General features: G+C 40.7%; 1 protein-coding gene across 1 annotated transcript in view; it reads right to left on the bottom strand.

The window, feature by feature from the left end:
- Positions 1 to 1,520: 1,520 nt before the first annotated feature.
- Positions 1,521 to 18,986, bottom strand: part of LOC143298160 (uncharacterized) — an 18,199-nt gene continuing 733 nt past the window's right edge. The window contains exons 2-7 of the mRNA XM_076610902.1: positions 9,064 to 9,387; positions 8,431 to 8,466; positions 7,252 to 7,296; positions 4,918 to 5,016; positions 3,430 to 3,744; positions 1,521 to 3,078 (exon numbers count right to left, since the gene is read on the bottom strand). Of these exons, the coding sequence (XP_076467017.1) occupies positions 2,843 to 3,078; positions 3,430 to 3,744; positions 4,918 to 5,016; positions 7,252 to 7,296; positions 8,431 to 8,466; positions 9,064 to 9,387 (1,055 nt within the window). The 3' untranslated portion in view covers positions 1,521 to 2,842. The remainder of the gene's footprint in view (positions 3,079 to 3,429; positions 3,745 to 4,917; positions 5,017 to 7,251; positions 7,297 to 8,430; positions 8,467 to 9,063; positions 9,388 to 18,986) is intronic.

Genomic DNA, 18,986 nt, shown 5'->3' with positions numbered 1-18,986 from the left:
CAAACTTGGGAGAAAGGGCGAGACCGGGATCCCCTTTACACTGTTGGAACAGATCTTCTTTGTGACTCCTCTGTCTTTTCTACAAACTATAATATTCATTGAGTATTCCCACCAAAATGGACTGGCCCTGTTCAGTAGGAAACTCCTCGTCCACCGAAAGAAGCACGGATCCAATATATAATCAAACAGCCGAGTGATAGAAAAGATCAAACAAATTACAGCGAGTTGAGAGACACAAGCAAACAAACTGCATTGAAACTGTAATCCGACAAAAACCAGGATGAATGTATGGACCCAGACAAGCAAACACCACATTGAAACTAAAGGCCTACACAGACCACTGTGAATGGTTTAGAACCATCGTGAAACTGTCGACAGAACACGCTGAAACCAACAACGCAAACGAACACCGCTGCGAAAATGTAGGCCCACGCAAAACAAGCTTAAATGAAATCCAAACAATCTACGGAATAAAACATCAGACCCGAACAAAAAATACAGTAAAATGTATAGACCCAATCAAACACCTTGAAGCTATATAACATGTGTTGAATGACTTTACTCAAACAGTCCAAATGAACGTATTGATACATAAAATAAACCACAGTGAAACAGTAGACTCAAACCAGACAAGCAAGATGAACTTGACCATTAACTTCCGTTACAATCTACCTGCAGTATCAAATGCATTGTCTTCCAAACTGATCTACATGGTTTTCCTTCAAGTTGTATTGAAAAACGATTGCAATTTTGGAGTTACAAGACTGGGAATAAGATTTCTATCAACAAAGTGTCAATCAGTTCCACATAATAAATGATTCATTGTGTCACAAAATAATCGTTGACACACACCGAATCAAGCAATCTGTATTGTAGTGTAGTGTATTGTCTTGAATTTTCCTGTCTTGTGCTGTATTGTATCTTATTGTATTGTGTTGTACTGCATTGTAGTGCATCACAGGATATTGTATTGCATTGCATCGATTTATAATGCATTGTATATCTACTCCGAATGTCTAGCGAACAGATTACGACTCCAGGTCAAGAAGGGAGAGTTTGGGAGAGTTCTGGTGAGTGTAGGATTCGATCTCTACACCTTACGTTATCTCTTTTCCTAGGCGGACGCGTTACCACTTGGCCACAACTCAACAAATGCGTACAAATACAAAAATAGAGACACATTTTAATCGAGGAACGTCTATAAAACACAAACCCAAAGAGTTCAGAATAAGTCAGTATAAAAGATCAGCACAGAAAATACCACTCACGTAAAAAAGTAAAAAGCATGTACGTACACACGATATTTACACCTGTTACCTTATCCTTCATTCTGTTCCATCCACGCGATAAAAACTCAGTTTTGGATATTTTTCCTGTCCACATCAAACACCAAACAAATTTTGTACAATCTAAAGAAACATAAAGCTACACAAAATCTAATGAAATAGTATATCAAAGGTCTGGGGAACAAATTTTGCTTCTGGAGTTACACTGACAAATATGTTTTCTTTGTTTGTGTGTTTTTTTCTTTTTTCTAAATACATTTTAATAAGACTTTCTATATTCATTGATCGAAACATTAAAGGGATATATAAAGGAGGTAAAGCAACAAGAAAGCAACATACATCCAAATAATGAGACATACTTAAATTCCATGATGTAAAAACAGTACATTTCAAATGTTTATAAAGTGATTGTTGATCTTTAAAATAAAATGACAATACACACATGGCTTTGTTTTGCTGAGTAATTATAACAGACTGAGTAATGATAATAATAACAATATGATAACGACGAGACGAAGAAGACGAAGTTCAGTTCAGTAAAGTTCAGTTCAGATACTCGAGGAGGCATCACTGCGTTCTGACAATTCCATATACACTTGACCACATCTGCTGACCAGATGCCTGACCAGCAATTTAACCCAAAGTGCTTAGGCCTTGAGAGAAAATGAAATAAATTAAGATTGAAGGAGAAAAAGAAGAATGATGATGATGATGATAATGATGATTGTAAACAGGGGACAGGTAAACAAAACATCAAACTCTGCAAGTGCAGTGGAATGATATCATACATAATCAAACGGGTTGGTCAAGGAAAAGCACCAAGAACATTGCAACTTCGAGGAGACAAATACACAAACAAAAAATAGGAAGAAAACTTAGTTCCTTGGAACAGTTCATTGTGACAGAAATGTTGGAATGAATTATGTTATCTGGTTTGAATGAACTCAAGCTTCTGACACAAAGCCAAATGTTTGAACATTTGATTTCTTGATTTTGACAGAGGGGAAAATACTGATATCAGCATATCAACAATCGAGAGAGGGACGAGGTTGAGAAGAGAAAATGAGAGGAACAAAAAAAAAAAATATATCGTGACGCTTTTCACTGTAAGTTCCAAGTTTGTTATGAAAATTCCGGAGCTGTTACGAGGGTAGTCTTTTTTGTACATAGTTACCGCGAACATAAGCCGCGACCAATTTTCAGTGGTTTTCGATTCTGTTCATTGGGTTTCGATACAGATTCGGCCGTTACAGTCTTGTGCAGCCATCTTTTGATGACGAAGTGTTCGTGTACGGAGACATGCTCATTTAGTCCGCACCGATTAGAGAGACGTTCTGTCTGTTTGTTCAGTGCAATAATCAGTAGACGTGCATCATGATTCATCGACAGGTGTTGGTTCGTGAACCATGAAGTGAGTGTTTTCTCAAAGGGTGGATTACACGTGGCGTGGCATTTTCTCTCACACCACACTGCAAAAAATAGTGCACAAAAGTTAGCGTCAAACATATCCCGGAATGGAGGCTACTAACACTACAAAAGAACTTTTTTCAGCCTGTTTATTCACTGAAGGCACTGTCCTCGATGGACGCCGGGTCAGTCTCCTGTGTGGGAGGGGCAATGGGGTCTGTGTCCTCCCCTGGGGGCGTGGTGGTGCTGACGTCTGGGATCTTGACCAGGTGGGGGTTGGGCGGGCGGGTGAGGGTGGAGGTGGCGTGAGGGGGGGCTCTGGATGGTGTCATGGCGCCCCAGGGTTCCTGGTACTGCACTGTGTTCTCGTACAGCCGTCTGACGTCTGTGGGGAAAAAGTGAAATGGGTGGTTTGGGTGGTGTGGTGGGTATGCTGGTGGATAAATGGAAGTATGGATGCATGCATAAATGCATGGATGGACAGATGAGCTATTTATTTAGTCAGTTTGTAAGGCTGTGTTGATCGATCGGTTCAGGAGTGAGTGAGTTGAGTGAGAGTGAGTGATGAGTGAGTGAGTATTCAGTTAGTCAGTTAGTTAGCTACTTATTCGATTCTTCATAATCGTTATCATTGTGGGTTCTTTCGTCATAATCGTCATCATCTATGCTGTCATTGTCAGCACCACCATCATCGTCATTCTGTTCATCGTGATGGTGGTGGTGGTGGTGGTTGTACCTTTCCTGTCCAGGGTGAGGGAGGTGGCCGGCAGAGCGTTGAAGGGCCGCTGGTAGTTCATCACCAGCCGCTGTCCCCCACCGGGAACCTCGGGCGCCGCCATGCTGGGGGCAGGGGAGGTGGGGGCCTGATGGGACAGCGTGCCCATGCCCCCCATCCCTCCCATCACCCCCATCTCCATCCCCGTCCCTCCTTTCCCCCATCCCCCAACTCCCAGTGCAGACTGCGTGGTGAAGCAAAAACGTTTGTCCGTGACCCCGCTCCGGAAGGAGAGGCTGTCCGGGTCGACAGCTGATTTCCGCTTCCGGCTCTTCTCTGTAAACCATTGATATCCAAGGTGATGGAAGGGGATGTGTGGAATGGACGAGTGGAAGGGGTGATTGTGACATAGTACTTGGAGGTAGAGAACGGAGATGTTGTGTAGAATGGGCCAGTTGATCGGTATGGGTGGAAGCGGCGAGTGGAAGATTGGGTGGAAGGGTGAAGCTGACGGCGTGACTAGGAGGTGCCGGTGGACGGAGTGAGTGAGAATAGGGCGAATGGATGGTGGACGGATGGAGGGGGGAGAGTGAAAGGGGGGGGACGGGAAGGGGCAAGTTGAATGAGTGAATACGACAGAGTGAATGAAAGATGGGGATGAAGATGATGTATGGGAAATACGATTGGGGGGGAAGGGATTATGGTAAGTGTAAGGGGCAGAGTGGGAAGCTGTGTGTGGGGGAAGATGACAAGTGGGATGGTGTTTGTGGAAGGTGGCAAGTGGGGTGGTGTTTGTGGAAGATGACAAGTGGGGTGGTGTTTGTGGAAGGTGGCAAGTGGGGTGGTGTTTGTGGAAGGTGGCAAGTGGTACGGTGTGTGGAAGGTGGCAAGTGGAAGGTGGCAATTGGGGTGGTGTATGGAAGGTGGCAAGTGAGATGGTGTGTGGAAGGTGGCAAGTGGGATGGTGTGTGGAAGGTGGCAAGTGGGATGGTGTGTGGAAGGTGGCAAGTGGAAGGTGACAAGTGGGATGGTGTGTGGAAGGTGGCAAGTGGAAGGTGGCAAGTGGAATGGTGTGTGGAAGGTGGCAAGTGGGATGGTGTGTGGAAGGTGGCAAGTGGAAGGTGGCAAGTGGGATGGACGAAGGAAAAGTACTTTTTATAGGTCCTTCTGGAACTAGACTGTATCATTCTGTAGTTCCAAACTATTGATCATTTTATGTTGAGCGCGTTTGCGCTCACACACACACACACACACACACACACACACACACACACACACACACACACACACACACACGTGTATGTATACAGAGAGAGAGAGAGAGAGAGAGAGAGAGAGAGAGAGGACAGGTAGATAAACAGAGAGACAGACATGACTGATTACGACAGACGGAGACCAAGTAAAGGAACAGACAAACCTACAAAGTGAGACAGACAAACAGAGACAGACAGACTGGGTGAGCGCAACGAGAGACAGACGCAGAGAAAAAGAGACACAGAGAGAGATTACGTTTGTAGAAGACCCAGCCCAGCACAGAGCAGATGACTATCATGATGACCAAGGCGACGACAACGACGATGAACAGGGTGCTTGAAACACCGGTACTCTCTGTAAACACACACACACACACACACACACACACACACACACACACACACACACACACACACACACACATACACACACAAAGTCGTTTTATTTGCTCAAAGGCAATTTGCAAGAAATCTTACACGTGAAAGTACACAATTATTTTCTGATCACTGCCAACTGGAATTATAATTATTCATTGGTAGAGTTTTTAAGATAAACACACACACCCATACAATCAATTCGAAATTTGCCAATTAATCCAGGAAAACACAATGATATTGGTCACAAATATCTGGAAGCAACATTTATCGGAAAATTTGACTAAGGTTTTGGGATGACAATGGATACGGGTACAAATGTATGACAATTATTAGTGAACTGAACAGTCAGATTACTAAACAACCTCTCGTGAATGACGTAAAACGAATGAAAATGTTGATGAATTCACACAAATAATCAATCATTGAACGTCAATTTAACAATATAATCCATTTTTCATTTTTTCATGATCAAAAACATCAATTTTTTTCATGATCAAAAACATCAAATGTGTTTAAAACAATGATTTTTATATCAGCAATGGAGAGACATACCGTCAGTTCTGAATGCATTAAATAGTCAACCATAAAATCACTCTCTGCACCAGACGTTTTGCTGAACGCAAACTATACAACAGATTGGCAAAACAAAAGAAACATTCACCTGAAGTTATCTTGATAGAAGAGTTGATTGAGTCTCTCAATAAAGATCCAAAGGCAGCATGGAAAGCAAATAAACAGTTACAGACAACTGGTGAACGCAGCGAACACAAACATTAAATAAGTTCTTCAAAAATGATACCTCATCTGGAAACCTGAACCTGAGAAGACGTGGAAGTAAATGACGAACGACAAACAAAATTGTGATTTCCTCTGAATTAAAACTTAATATCTAATTATGGTAACTGAAAAAGGGGGGAGGCATCTCCCCTCACACTTTCTTTTCCTTAATCCGTTATTTAAACAAATCAACCAAATGCTGCTGGAAGCGTTTGTCCATGCTAACATTCTCTCGGCACACACTAAGACCATACTTTGTTCAGTGTGACATTCATTTCAGGAATACGTCTCTTTAGTCATATAGTTTTGCTACGATCTTGACATGTTCGAAATCATTTGTTCTCTCAGCAATACAGCCGATCGTGTCAAGACAGTAAACAGTCAAAATCATGAATGGCACGAAGCGGAATGGACACGTTCCATACCTCAAACAGTTCGATTATAATGTTGTCTTTGTAGTTCATGTCGCGTTGAACAAAGGTGAGCAACTTACTCGTCACAAACTGTAAAATCCGAACTATACGAACTTGTCTTAGCGCTGTGTCTTCAACACGAAAGTCACAATTGGCGTCTAATCGCTTGAATCCGTTAAAACACCCACGTGATCGCTGGATTCTGGCTGAGGCCGCTCTGTTCTAAACCGGAAGTAAGTTTCGTTTAATTGTGGGAAAAAGAAAGGGGAAAAAAAAGGAAAAGAAAAAGACGAAAGTCCACATCAAACACACATGCGAGTTCGTGTCATAGTGACGAATCCCAGATACGTTGGTCTGTTAATTTACGTGGTCATTCGTGAACATTATGCAGAGTGGTGAGGCATTTGCACAAAACATTCTCCGAATAAAATTCAGTGGCCTCCTTCGCCCCTAAGTAATATGTTCTCATGAAGCATGATCTGATCAGCAAACTGAGTCAAGATCGAGAACTCCATTAACTGAAGTTTTGATTTAGGCATTACGTCTAACTGGCTGGTGCAATCGTAACATCATATATTGACACGTCTTTTTGATTAATGCTATACGGGCGATAAATATGATATTCTGGACGAGTGTGTTCAATTACACATTTGATTGCACTGCGAAGAAAGCACCCTATAACGCTGTGTATAATAAAAGAAACATGCAAACAAGTCATAAAGGATGACGTCTTTACCTGCAAGTCGACCTCGAGGGTTAATGGAAATAGTGTAAATCTTTAACACTGAGTGAAAAATACAACAGGCGTTCTATGCCTTTGAATTATATCTTAACAGTTAATGTTTTAGAAGAGTGAGATCCGTTTAAAAAAATGTTTTCCATGAAGCTTTCGGGTTGATGTTCACTTTTGAGCTAAGAACATTTGAGTTCAGTTACTCAAGGAGGTGTCACTGCGCTTGGACAAATCTGTATACGCTACACCACATCTGCTAAGCAGATGCATAAAGGTGTAAAGTACTCACCACCCGAAGTAGCAACGTTGGGTTTTTCCTCAGTTTCCGTGGCTGCTACAGGGCATAAAAAATTCAAACATTTCCGGTACAAATGCATGATAACATAAGCTTGCAGAAACATACCGATACATGCACACACCCACACCCACACCCACCCACCCACCCACACACACACACACTCTGTCTCTCTCTCTCTCTCTCTCACATACACACACACACACACACACACACACACACACACACACACACACACACACACACACACACACACACACACACACACACACACACATATCGAACGAGGAAGATATGCAAACATTCCCAGAGAAGAGAGGTTATGTGATAAATGTGAAGTTGTTGAAGATGAATTCCATTTCTTAGATACGTGTATCTTATTTCGTATTTTGCGAAACCATCTAATCACAACTGTACAGCAGTATGATCATCAATCAAATGTGATCTCTAGAAAAAATACAAAACAATATCCTAAAACCAAGTGATTTATTCACCTGCGATGACTGTCAAAAAACACTCGCCAACTATGCATTACAGTGCATGCTTATTTAATGACCGTTTATTTCTTTGTTCCCTTGGTTCTTTGTTGTGTCTATTAATCCTTCCGGATTTTATGACAGTAAACGTAGTCAAGTCAAGTCAAGTCAAGTCAAGTCATACCACACACACACACACACACACACACACACACACACACAATCTCTCTCGCTCTCTCGTTCGACGTCTCTCTCTCCATCTCCCCCCGCCCCCTGTCTGTCTATCTATCTATCTCTCTATGTATCCGTCCATCTATCTTGTCCCCTTTCATTCTTTCTTATTCAGAAATAGGAATTCCGCAATTTGTTCTAGATAGAAAAAAAATCTACGTCAGATTCGAAAAATGGAAAACAGGTCCTGGTGAAGACTTACAGAATGATAGATCAGCAAACAATTACAATATTACTATCGATGAGACAAAAGGCACATAATTTCAGTACACGTGTGTTGTTTCGATTATCTATACCTTATCTTACCTGGGTAACAGCTGACGAAACACCACTGGTTTCATGTTGGGCACATCTCGGAAACAAAAGTTACTTTTGGTAAGTAACCAATGATACGGTGCTATTATTACTATCATTATTATTAATATTAATATTATTATTGAAACAGATTAATTAATGCAACACTTACGACTTGTATCCTGACCTGCTGGTGCTGTTGGTGATTCTGCAAAACCACGCAGTTCCAAATGAACAGGAAATGAATGTAAATGTGCGAACACATATCTAGTGTTTGTATTGTTTATAAGGGTGGGTGGATGGAAGAATCGATGGATGGATGGATGGATAAATGGATGGGTTTTACCATATATATTTATATGTGTGTATATCTATGAATCTGTGTGTCTATGCCTGTCTGTCTCTCAGTGAGTGTCTGAAAGGCATGTAGACAAACGGAGAGATCAACAACCACATGCATACAGACATACATACATACATACAATCATACATGTGTCTAGTTGCGTGTCCGTGTGTTTTTGAATGTATTTGCGTGTCAGTCAGTATATGTGACCTTGTGTTTTTACACGTGTGTTTCTGTATGTATGTATGCATGTGTGTATACATTTTTATATTAGTCTATATGTGTGTATGCTTTTATGTGTGTGTGTGTGTGTGTGTGTGTGTGTGTGTGTGTGTGTGTGTGTGTGTGTGTGTGTGTGTGTGTGTGTGTGCATCTGTCTGTGTGCATGCGTATGTGTGCGTGCGCTTCCATATTCCGGTATGGTTAGATTTTTCAGGACAAAGCATTCCTTGGTTTCCTCACCTTCTTTCTTTACGTTAAGGACATAACAATTTTTCTTCAAATCAGGTGTCCCATGCAGACGAACAATGCAGATGTATTTTCTGAGCTCGCCTTCCTCAAGATCCGTCACCAACAACTTGACAGATCCAGAACTGATATTGCAGGCAGCGAATTTATCTTTGGTGAGGCAGGTTCCGTTCGAATTTCGCAGAGTAAGACTGGCCAACAATTCAGGATTTCCCGACGTCCTCGTCTCGTTAATAGCCACGCTGTAGAGGTCTTTAGTGCGAGCCCTGCACTCCAGTGCCACGATGTGCGTTCCGTCAAGCGTGGTCTCTTGGAACACTGCAAAACAGTTACTGACCTCGTTTTCATCAGCATCGGCTACATCAGCAGCGTCTGTTTTAACGACAACAGCATCTTTTTTCTTCTTTAAAAAAAAAAAAAATGTTGTTGTTGTTGTTGCCCTGTACATTCATTGGCAATACCCCTACAGCTAAAACAGGATAGGCAATGGGGTGTTTTCTGCGACCAGAGACTGAGTTGGAAAGGTCAAAGTCTTCACAATTCCACTGGTATCTGAGGACCAGAACCATGGCAGTGAATTCAGCCATTTAGACGGAGCCGTTGTCAGCGATATGCTTTTAGAAAGAGGAGTATCAAAGTGAGGAAGAACCCTCGACAGAGGCAACACCTTCCACAGACTTCGAAACATTAAAATTAAAAAAAACAACAACAAAAACAAAACAAACAAACAAAAAATACAGAAGTTTGGGAATTACCGACAAAGTTCAGCATAGAGATTTATTCCCACGGGATTGACTCCTGAACGGACCTGGAGTTTAACCACCCGCTACCCCCGCACAACCCCACTCCTCTCCACCAGACCATGAGTGGTGATCTAGACCGTAGTCATTCGGATGAGACAAAAATCTAGTTCCCGTGCGCAGATGCGCATTGCGCACGAAAAAAACCCACAGCAACACCAGATTCATCCCTGGATGATATATGATATGAAATTCCACCTTGATAGTAGATCCGAAACACTTTGCAAACAGAAATAAATTGGCACTAATGTACTGTGATGGCCCGCTATAGTCGGGTAGGAAAACAACAACAATTTTCAGACTGAAAAACTTGTTGTGATAAGACAGTCACAAAAAAACAATAGAAATTACAATACTTACAGTGCAGTGCATTACAGTACAAAATATTTCAATCTGAATACAGTACGATACGATACGATACGATACGATGCGATGCGATGCGATACGATGCGATGCGATACGATGCGATGCGATACGATGTGATTTGGTGAAACGCAAAACAAAACTCAATACAGTCGCTGACAGTCGCTGAAGCACTTGTCGGAAGAGGCATTGTTTTGAAGTCATTTGACTTGCTCAATGTTCTCATATGTTCAGGAAGCTGACTTCCTTAGCGTTCTCATACGTTCAGGAAGCCATTAGTAGGGCCGTGAATGTTTGCACTGTAACACAGTCTGGCTGTCACACACATCAACATCAACAAAAACGACAACAGCGACCACAGACATACTATCGTGACAGACAATTTCGTCTGTCTTTCGCTCGCCTTCGAAAGCCCTTGTCACTTTTGATACAAAATGCTGCTTTGTTTTCGAACTTTTCTTCCTGCTGTTTTGTGTGTACATGTCAAGTGAACGGTGTTTCACCGGAAAGGGGAATTCCTACTGGGATTTTTGTTTCTTAAGGACGTTTCTTTCTTTGTTTTTTCTGTACCATTGTTTTATTTCCGGACATGCTGCTGGGGCCATTGTGGGCCAGTCGTGAAGGACGCTCAGGGTCTTTGTTGCGGCACGTATTGTATTTTGTATTTCTTTTTATCACAACAGATTTCTCTGTGTGAAATTCGGGCTGCTCTCCCCAGGGAGAGCACGTGGCTATACTACAGCGCCACCCATTTTTTTTTGTGTGTGTGTATTTTTTCCTGCGTGCAGTTTTATTTGTTTTTCCTATCGAAGTGGATTTTTCTACAGAATTTTGCCAGGAACAACCTTTTTGTTGCCGTGGGTTCTTTTACGTGCGCTCAGTGCATGCTGCACACGGGACCTCGGTTTATCGTCTCATCCGAATGACTAGCGTCCAGACCACCACTCAAGGTCTAGTGGAGGGGGAGAAAATATCGGCGGCTGAGCCGTGATTCGAACCAGCGCGCTCAGATTATCTCGCTTCCTAGGCGGACGCGTTACCTCTAGGCCACCACTCCACCCCTGCATGTATTGTCACCCCTTTTCTCCAGGTTTAATCCACTGTCTACAAGGGCAGGGAATCGCGCTGGGCTGGTCTTTATTACGTCCCCCCCCTCCCCATCTCCGCACCCACCGCCCCCCGCTCCCCGCCCCCTTCTCTATTTACAACTTGACAGAAGCAAAGGTTGTGGAGTCATGTTGTAACAGCCTGTGTTGAAGCTCCTTCAACAGAGAGAGAGAGAGAGAGAGAGAGAGAGGGGTGGGGTGGGGGGGATACACAAACAAACAGTGAGTATTTATCACAAATGCTTTCATTTATGGGTAAATTGTCGAAACGTTGTCTATTAAAAAGCAAAGCATTTTTGGTTGTTCTAAACGTGATAAGTGAATTACACAGTTATTTGGTAACACTGCAAAATTAGCATTTTAACCAAAGTTGAGCTTAAACATCCGTCAATGGCATGCGTAATACCGTTATTTATATGTCCATACCAGTCTTGCAAAAACTGGTCTTTTAAACATCACTTTCATTGAATCAGGTGGAACGTACTTCAGGTCTGTGCTGGTTTTAACCAGAAACCACTTACTCCAATTTCGTTCGAAGACATTTCGAATACCTTTCAGGTCTTGGTTCTGATGTTGGTTGGTGATATATAAATTGAAGCCAAGACGAGAGACAGACAGTCATTCAATCGTTTTGAATCATTGACGTTCAAATAAAAAAAACATCCATAGACCTTTTTTCTGAAACATCATTGACGGAAGGTGTGTGTCTGATGTTTCATGCATCATACGGAGAAAAGAACATTGAAATGAATTCATTATTTCACGAGTTTTTATTAGTCGATTAATATATACGCATATGCGCATATATGTTCACATGTGTATGCATGTATTGTGTCAAAACATTATATCATTACAATCTTATTATATGCGAAGCCTTTTTTCTCCCCATTATGTTACTATCCTTCCATTGTATTGTTTGTTTTCTGTTTACCTGACTGACCATTCCTTTTCATACCATGCTACCTGCTTCATTTTGTGAACATTGAGTATTATGTCGACACGAAATATATATATATATACATATATATATATATATATATATATATATATATATATATATATATATATATATATATGTGTGTGTGTGTGTGTGTGTGTGTGTGTGTGTGTGTGTGTATAGAAAGAGAGAGAGAGAGAGAGAGAGAGAGAGAGAGAGAGAGAGAGAGGAGAGAGAGAACGAACGAACGAACGAACGAACGAATGAATCTTTTTAATGAGGGAAGTGGAATATGCATGCATATGCTTTTTTACATCCAGTCCTCAGGGCAAAAAGAAATGAAATCAAAATGTTCACAAGATAACAAAAGGTTATAGAAAAACATACATGAAATTCAAATACATTCAATTGCACAGTAGCATTTACAAGTACATAATCATGATACCTGCATTAATGACAATAATGTATATGAATATGGTAATGAGAGAGATAGAGTGAGTGAGTGAGAGAGAGAGAGAGAGAGAGAGAGAGAGAGAGAGAGAGAGAGAGAGAGCGAGGATGAATGAATGAAGGAAGGAAGGAAGGAATAAACGAATGATAAATGAATGAATGAATGAATGAATGAATGAATGAATGGATTTTATTTCCGATAGCATTAGAGTAAGCAAACAATTGCTTTCTCCAGCCCTCGAAAGGGAAAAATGTCTAAAGAAAATGTATGAAGAAGACCCCAAGAAATGAGTAAATGTTAACAAATTCATAGAAAAACGAGAAAAGAAACAACATTATAATAAGCATCATATTTATAAGAAACAACATGTAATTTATAAAAATGCGTTGCGAGAGAGAGAGAGAGAGAGAGAGAGAGAGAGAGAGAGAGAGAGAGAGAGAGAGAGAGAGAGAGAGAGAGAGAGAGAGAGAGAGAAGGGGGGGAGGAAGCGACAGGAGAGGAGATAGTATTTATAGAGAGGATGAGATAAAGAGATAGAGTGACATGTGGTGAAATACAGTAATACCATATGACATAACATAATATGGTATTCTAAACAGAATTTGCAAAATTTTTCCATCAGGTATTCATAATACCTTTTCTTGAACACAGTGATACTTGTATGAACATGGCGGTAACCGCCAGAGTAAGTGAGACTCGATTTGAATAAATCAATTCTTGGCAGTGGTACCATGATCTTGTTGTTGTTACGTATAGTACTTGTAAGGAATCGCTGTTTTAGATATGGAGGAGGAAAACCAGACATGATCTTAAACATGAAAAGCGCCTTATTATGAATGAGTTTCCATTTCAATGGCAGAATATCTAAATCTTTGTAATCAGAGACAGTTAATGACGGAGATTTCAGATGTGTCAGCTTTAAGGCTCTTCTATGTAGACTCAAGAGTTGTTTTAAAACATTTTCACTGGCAGAATCCCATATTGTTGAGGCATAATTTACATGTGGTTCGATATAAGCATGGAAAAATAATTTATGGCAATGCTTGTTCAAGAAATGCTTGATTCTAGAAAGTTGATGAATCTTTTTGGAAAAAGTTTTACAAGTCATCATAACATGTTGAGACCATGACAAGTTATTGTCAATAATAAGACCAAGTACTTTGTGATGACTGACTTCATCAATCATTACGCCATTGATATACAATGGAGAACGAGTGGGCAGTAAGTTTTGGCGCTTTTGCCTTGTGGTAATGACAATGTATTTCTTCTTTTGCGGGTGTAAGCACATATGATTAAGCTCAGACCATGTTACTATTATTCTATGCTATGATGCTTAGTGTGTATCGTTGTGTCATCTGCAAATAACTCACAAGTTGGTTCAATAAAGAGGGGTAAATCGTTAATGTAAATTGAAAATAAAATAGGTCCTAGAACAGAACCTTGGGGAACACCGTAACTTATGGGTAAAAGCTGAGATTTGACTCTATCAACTGAAACCATTTACTTTCTGTCGGACAAAAACGAAGACATTAGCTTTAAAGTATTATGAGATAACCCATATGCTTTTAGTTTTCTGATAAGAAGAGTGTGATCAATAACATCAAATGCCTTTGCAAAATCTACAAAAAGAACACCTGCTATTTCGTTGTTGTTAATATTAGTAAGCCACTGATCAAACGAGGTTGGATAGTGCTGTATGACAGGAGTGGTTAGGTCTAATTCCTGATTGATTTGGGTGAAACAGACTAAATTCATTGAAATGGTTGAGTGTATGTTTCTTCAAATGATTCTCTAACGGTTTAGATAGTATAGATAATATAGAAATTGGCCTATAATTAGAGGGATCCGAACGATTACCATTCTTAAATATGGGTACAACTTTCACAGCTTTAAGTGCCTTTGGGACCTGATTTTTTATATACATAAATTGTAAACGTAAGTCAGTGTTTCAGCGATAATTGGAGCAGCCATTTTTAATTTTTTTTTTCGTCTAGGTCATCAAGTCCTCTTGTACTTGTCTGTTTTAAGTGAACAAGAGCATTATATACTTCATGTACACACATAGGGGGAATGTTCAAAGTGGATGTGATATTTTTGGACAAAGAGAAATCTTCTAGAACATCTAACTGATTAACGTTGGTTTTGTTGGATTTTATCGTAGAGCTGGATATATTACAAAAATGACTGTTTAGGTTTTCCACAGAGATATCTTTGGGTATTGGGTGTTGTGAAGTTTTGTTGTTATTGGTTAGCTGATTGATAGCTCTCCATATCGATCTACTGTCAGCTTTAGAGGAAATCATTTCATGAAAATGCTTAATTTTCGCTGAACGTTTTAAACTATTAACTTTATGTCTTTGTGTTTTGAATTCCTCTTGATTCCCCTTATCTAAAAGCTCGTCTCTCTGACTGATTTCGATTGCTATGCTTTGAGTCATCCATGGTTTCTGTGGGTAATTTTTGACACGTTTTGTTTTAAATGGTGCATGCTTGTTATAAACATTTAGAAAATTGTGATACCAGACTTCAAGTGCTTCGTCAGGCTTAGTAAACTGGTAAACAGATGGCAAACTGGAATTCATCAAATCAAACAAAAAGATATCTTTATCAAAACATGAGAAACTTCTATAATTAATAATCTTATGGTAGTTTGGGGGAACTTTAATGCCACGTTTTGCCCATGTGAAGCAGATTGGTAAATGATCACTGCAACCAAATGTTGGTGAGCATAATTCTATTATATTGTTAGTCGAGGAAGCATAGATGTGATCAATTAGTGTTGCAGATGTAGAAGTAATCATTGTGGGTTTGTCAGTTAGCTGAGTTAGATTAAATGATTCATAAATATTAGTCCAAGCATTACTGAATTTCATCAAATCTATGTTGAAATCACCCATTAAGATAATTTCATCAGATACTTGCGAAATCAAAAGATTTGATTCACATTCGTAAATTTATCAGTCCAATCTACATGTTCAGCGGGGTTTCTATAAATAAAACCTAATACAATTGGTTTTGATCTTTTCAACTGAACTTCAATCCACACTGACTCCACGTGATAATTCTCTAGTGCTTCAAGTCTCCTAAAATTAATGTTTTGATGAACGTATACAAGCAGACCTGTTTCTTTCGGATTGACTGGATCTTTGCGAATAAAATGGTAGTTTTGCATTATAAGTTCTGAGTCAGATATGTGCTGAGATAATTTTGATTCTGCGAAACCAGATATATGAAAGCCTTTACCAGAATTATACAATGTATGGGACACATCACTTGATTTATTTACCACATGATTTATATTGAGATACCCAACTCTCAAGCCATCTTTTGATGGCCAAAGACTACGCGTATTGTTCATAATTGTCAGGACATGGAATAATGCATGCAACGCAAAAGTACTAATAATTAGAAAAAAGATAATCAAATAGCGCACTAAAGGTATAAATAGTGTAAATCAAACTTGTTAGGTAGATCAACTATACAAAGAGACAACAAAAGGCAGCAGTGTTTGTACACTGTTGCAGGATGTCCTGAAGCTGCCGTTCAGCCAGGTACCTCGAACGGAAAGCATTCAACACAACGTGAATCTGCTTATGAACTTAGTCACATATGTTGTTCCGGCATACAGTGACACATGTGAGTTTAAAGATAAGCCATACAAATGCAACATGTGACAAAAGAACAGAACCACAAATCACACATCCTCATTCGTATATGCATACATTCACTCACACATGTTTACAAATAATCAAACGATTAAATTTAAAAAATGTAACTAATGTGTTTGATGAGCAGGGAATGCGTGTTGTTGTGACAGTAACTTTGAGGCCATCAGCAACAACCGCTCAGCATCAGGGTGAAAACGACTTGGGGATACTGAGCTCGACCATTCGTTCATTTGTTACCCGGTGAAAGCGGGGGGAGAGGGTTTGTATGTCTCCACATGACTTTCTGACTGATGTGGAACGTGAGTGGAATTCGACAGGAAAGGGCGTGAGAGAGGAGGAATGGAAGTGTTTGTTTGTGATGAAGGGACAAGATTATCTTTGGTACAGGGATTTTGAATCAGTGGTGGATAATGATAGGATGAGTAGACAGATGGCGGAAGAGGTTTTGATTGTTGAACTCTAGGGGCGTGAACCTGATTATCCAAGTTATTTTGATTTACATTGGGAAAATCAGAAAACTGGACAGAAGGCTTTGAACGTTTGTACCCTTGTGAGGATCTGTACCCTGATCGGAATGACAAACGATTATCTTGTGGAATATTGTCATCCGAATATGAAAATGTCCACAACAGCCTTTTCAGATTTTCCGCCAGACGCGCAGTGCCACTGGCATTGGGGTGATTTGTACTGCTGTACAGATTTGCGTCAGACGCGAACAGGGGAAAATTGTCAATGAAATTTACATTGTATCGAGTACATGCTTCCTGCATATAACGATTTGCTGGGGCAATACTGTTGTTGAAATGGTGTTTTCCCTTTGCCGGTAGGATGGAGCTAAAGGTCACCCGTGCCTTGGAAACTTCTCAGACATAATGCCATGAGCTCGGACCATGTCTCCAGTGGCACAGGGCCAGACGGACAAGAATTGATGCCGACATGCACAATAACGTCTTTCAGATCAGGGGCTGTGAGGGTTGACTGCAGCCAGGTGTGGAGATCTCTAACAGTCATACCTGGTACACATATTTTGAATAAAAATTCTTGTCGAGGGGCTAAACGTTTTGGATTGATGAAGCGTATGATGGAGTCTCCGATAAGTAGCATTGTTGCTCTCTTGGGGATAGACATGTGAGCCAGAATTTCACCGGGGCTTGATTTGGGGTGTGGGAGGCAGCTATCCTTCCTCACAACTGCCTCAACAGGAGGCAGTGTTAAGTGCGCTGCTGGAGTATTTTCTGACAGTACGGAATATGCGTTTGCAGTGGAAACAGAATATTGCAAAGCATCATCATCCGTATCAGCTTGAATCGGGGCAGGGAGGTTAATGAATATGTTGGATTTGTCTGCCGTCAGTGACAAAATGGAGGGTGGTTGTGACAAAGACTGACAATCAGTCCGTGGTCCATCTTCAGGGCCGGTAAGGACTGTTGTTACAGTCTGACCATCACTGTTACAGGGAGAGCTGGGAAAACATGTATCTTCAGTTTGAGTATCAACATCCACACTGCTGGTCTTGTTTGGCCGATTGTGATGTATTTCATCTGACTCAGCCTGTGAGAAGGTTGATACACTTTCTTTTGGGGTCGATTTTATTTTTTTTTTTACTTCTGACAGGATGGACCCTAGCTGAGCTTTTATGGACCCATTTTCTTTTGTGAGTTGTTTGTTACATTTTTCCAGATCATTAATGTGTGTTTTTAATTCATCTATTTTAGAAACTAAGGCATCAAAATTTTCACAAACATTTACACGTAGTTCATTTTTGGTTGACTGTTTTGACGTCTTCAACCACAGACTTGAAGTCACTTTCCAGTGCGGACTGTGCACTGGTCACCGCTTCTAGCTGCTGTTCCAAAAGAACAACTTTGTTGGACAGTTTGGGAAATGGGCTGCACACAGATGACACACGAGGGGGAGGATAAAGTGTTCGTTTGCACTGCTTTCTTGTCCTTTTACCCACAGGGGTAGACTTCCTGTGGGATTTGGGTTCAGTCTTTTGCTGCTGCTCACAGGGTAGCACTGTCGGGGTGGGTGGGAGGAGGATGATGCTTTCTCTTGTAGGGTCGTCCGTTCTAGACTCCAAGAGCAGGTGTGGTGTTTGGAGAGGGGGTGTGTCCACTGCTGGCACTGCTGATATTGTTGTCATGAGAGATAAGTCAATGGTAGGATTTTTTAACATTGGTGTTCCATGGAAATTACTAATGAACTTGACAGGAGTTTGAATTAATGAAGACATCAGTTTTTCACAATTCTTATCTTGAGTAAAAGTGGAAATAAAATCTTTTAAGATTTCACATTCATCAGAGTCCCACCTCGGGCAGTCAACACCTTGACAAAGCAGAGTTCCTGCAGACTGTGAAAAAAAAAAAAAGGGATATAGTAATAGATTTGGAGGTCTGGTGAAGAATACGAATAACTGTTTTAGAAAGAGGTGGTGGTGGTGGCAGAGAAACCACTGGTGACGAGAAGTTTAATATTGAATCACTGGAATCAAAGTCACTGTGCTGAACGGAAATCTCAGTGTCCTGAATGGCTAGGTAGCGATACAACAAACTGTTCCTCCAGACCAAGAGCTCGTCTTTGCTACATGTA

Source organism: Babylonia areolata, chromosome 23 (assembly GCF_041734735.1).
Source record: "Babylonia areolata isolate BAREFJ2019XMU chromosome 23, ASM4173473v1, whole genome shotgun sequence".
In the NCBI taxonomy this organism is placed as follows: Eukaryota; Metazoa; Mollusca; class Gastropoda; order Neogastropoda; family Buccinidae; genus Babylonia; species Babylonia areolata.
This window is presented reverse-complemented; position numbering and strand designations above follow the sequence as displayed.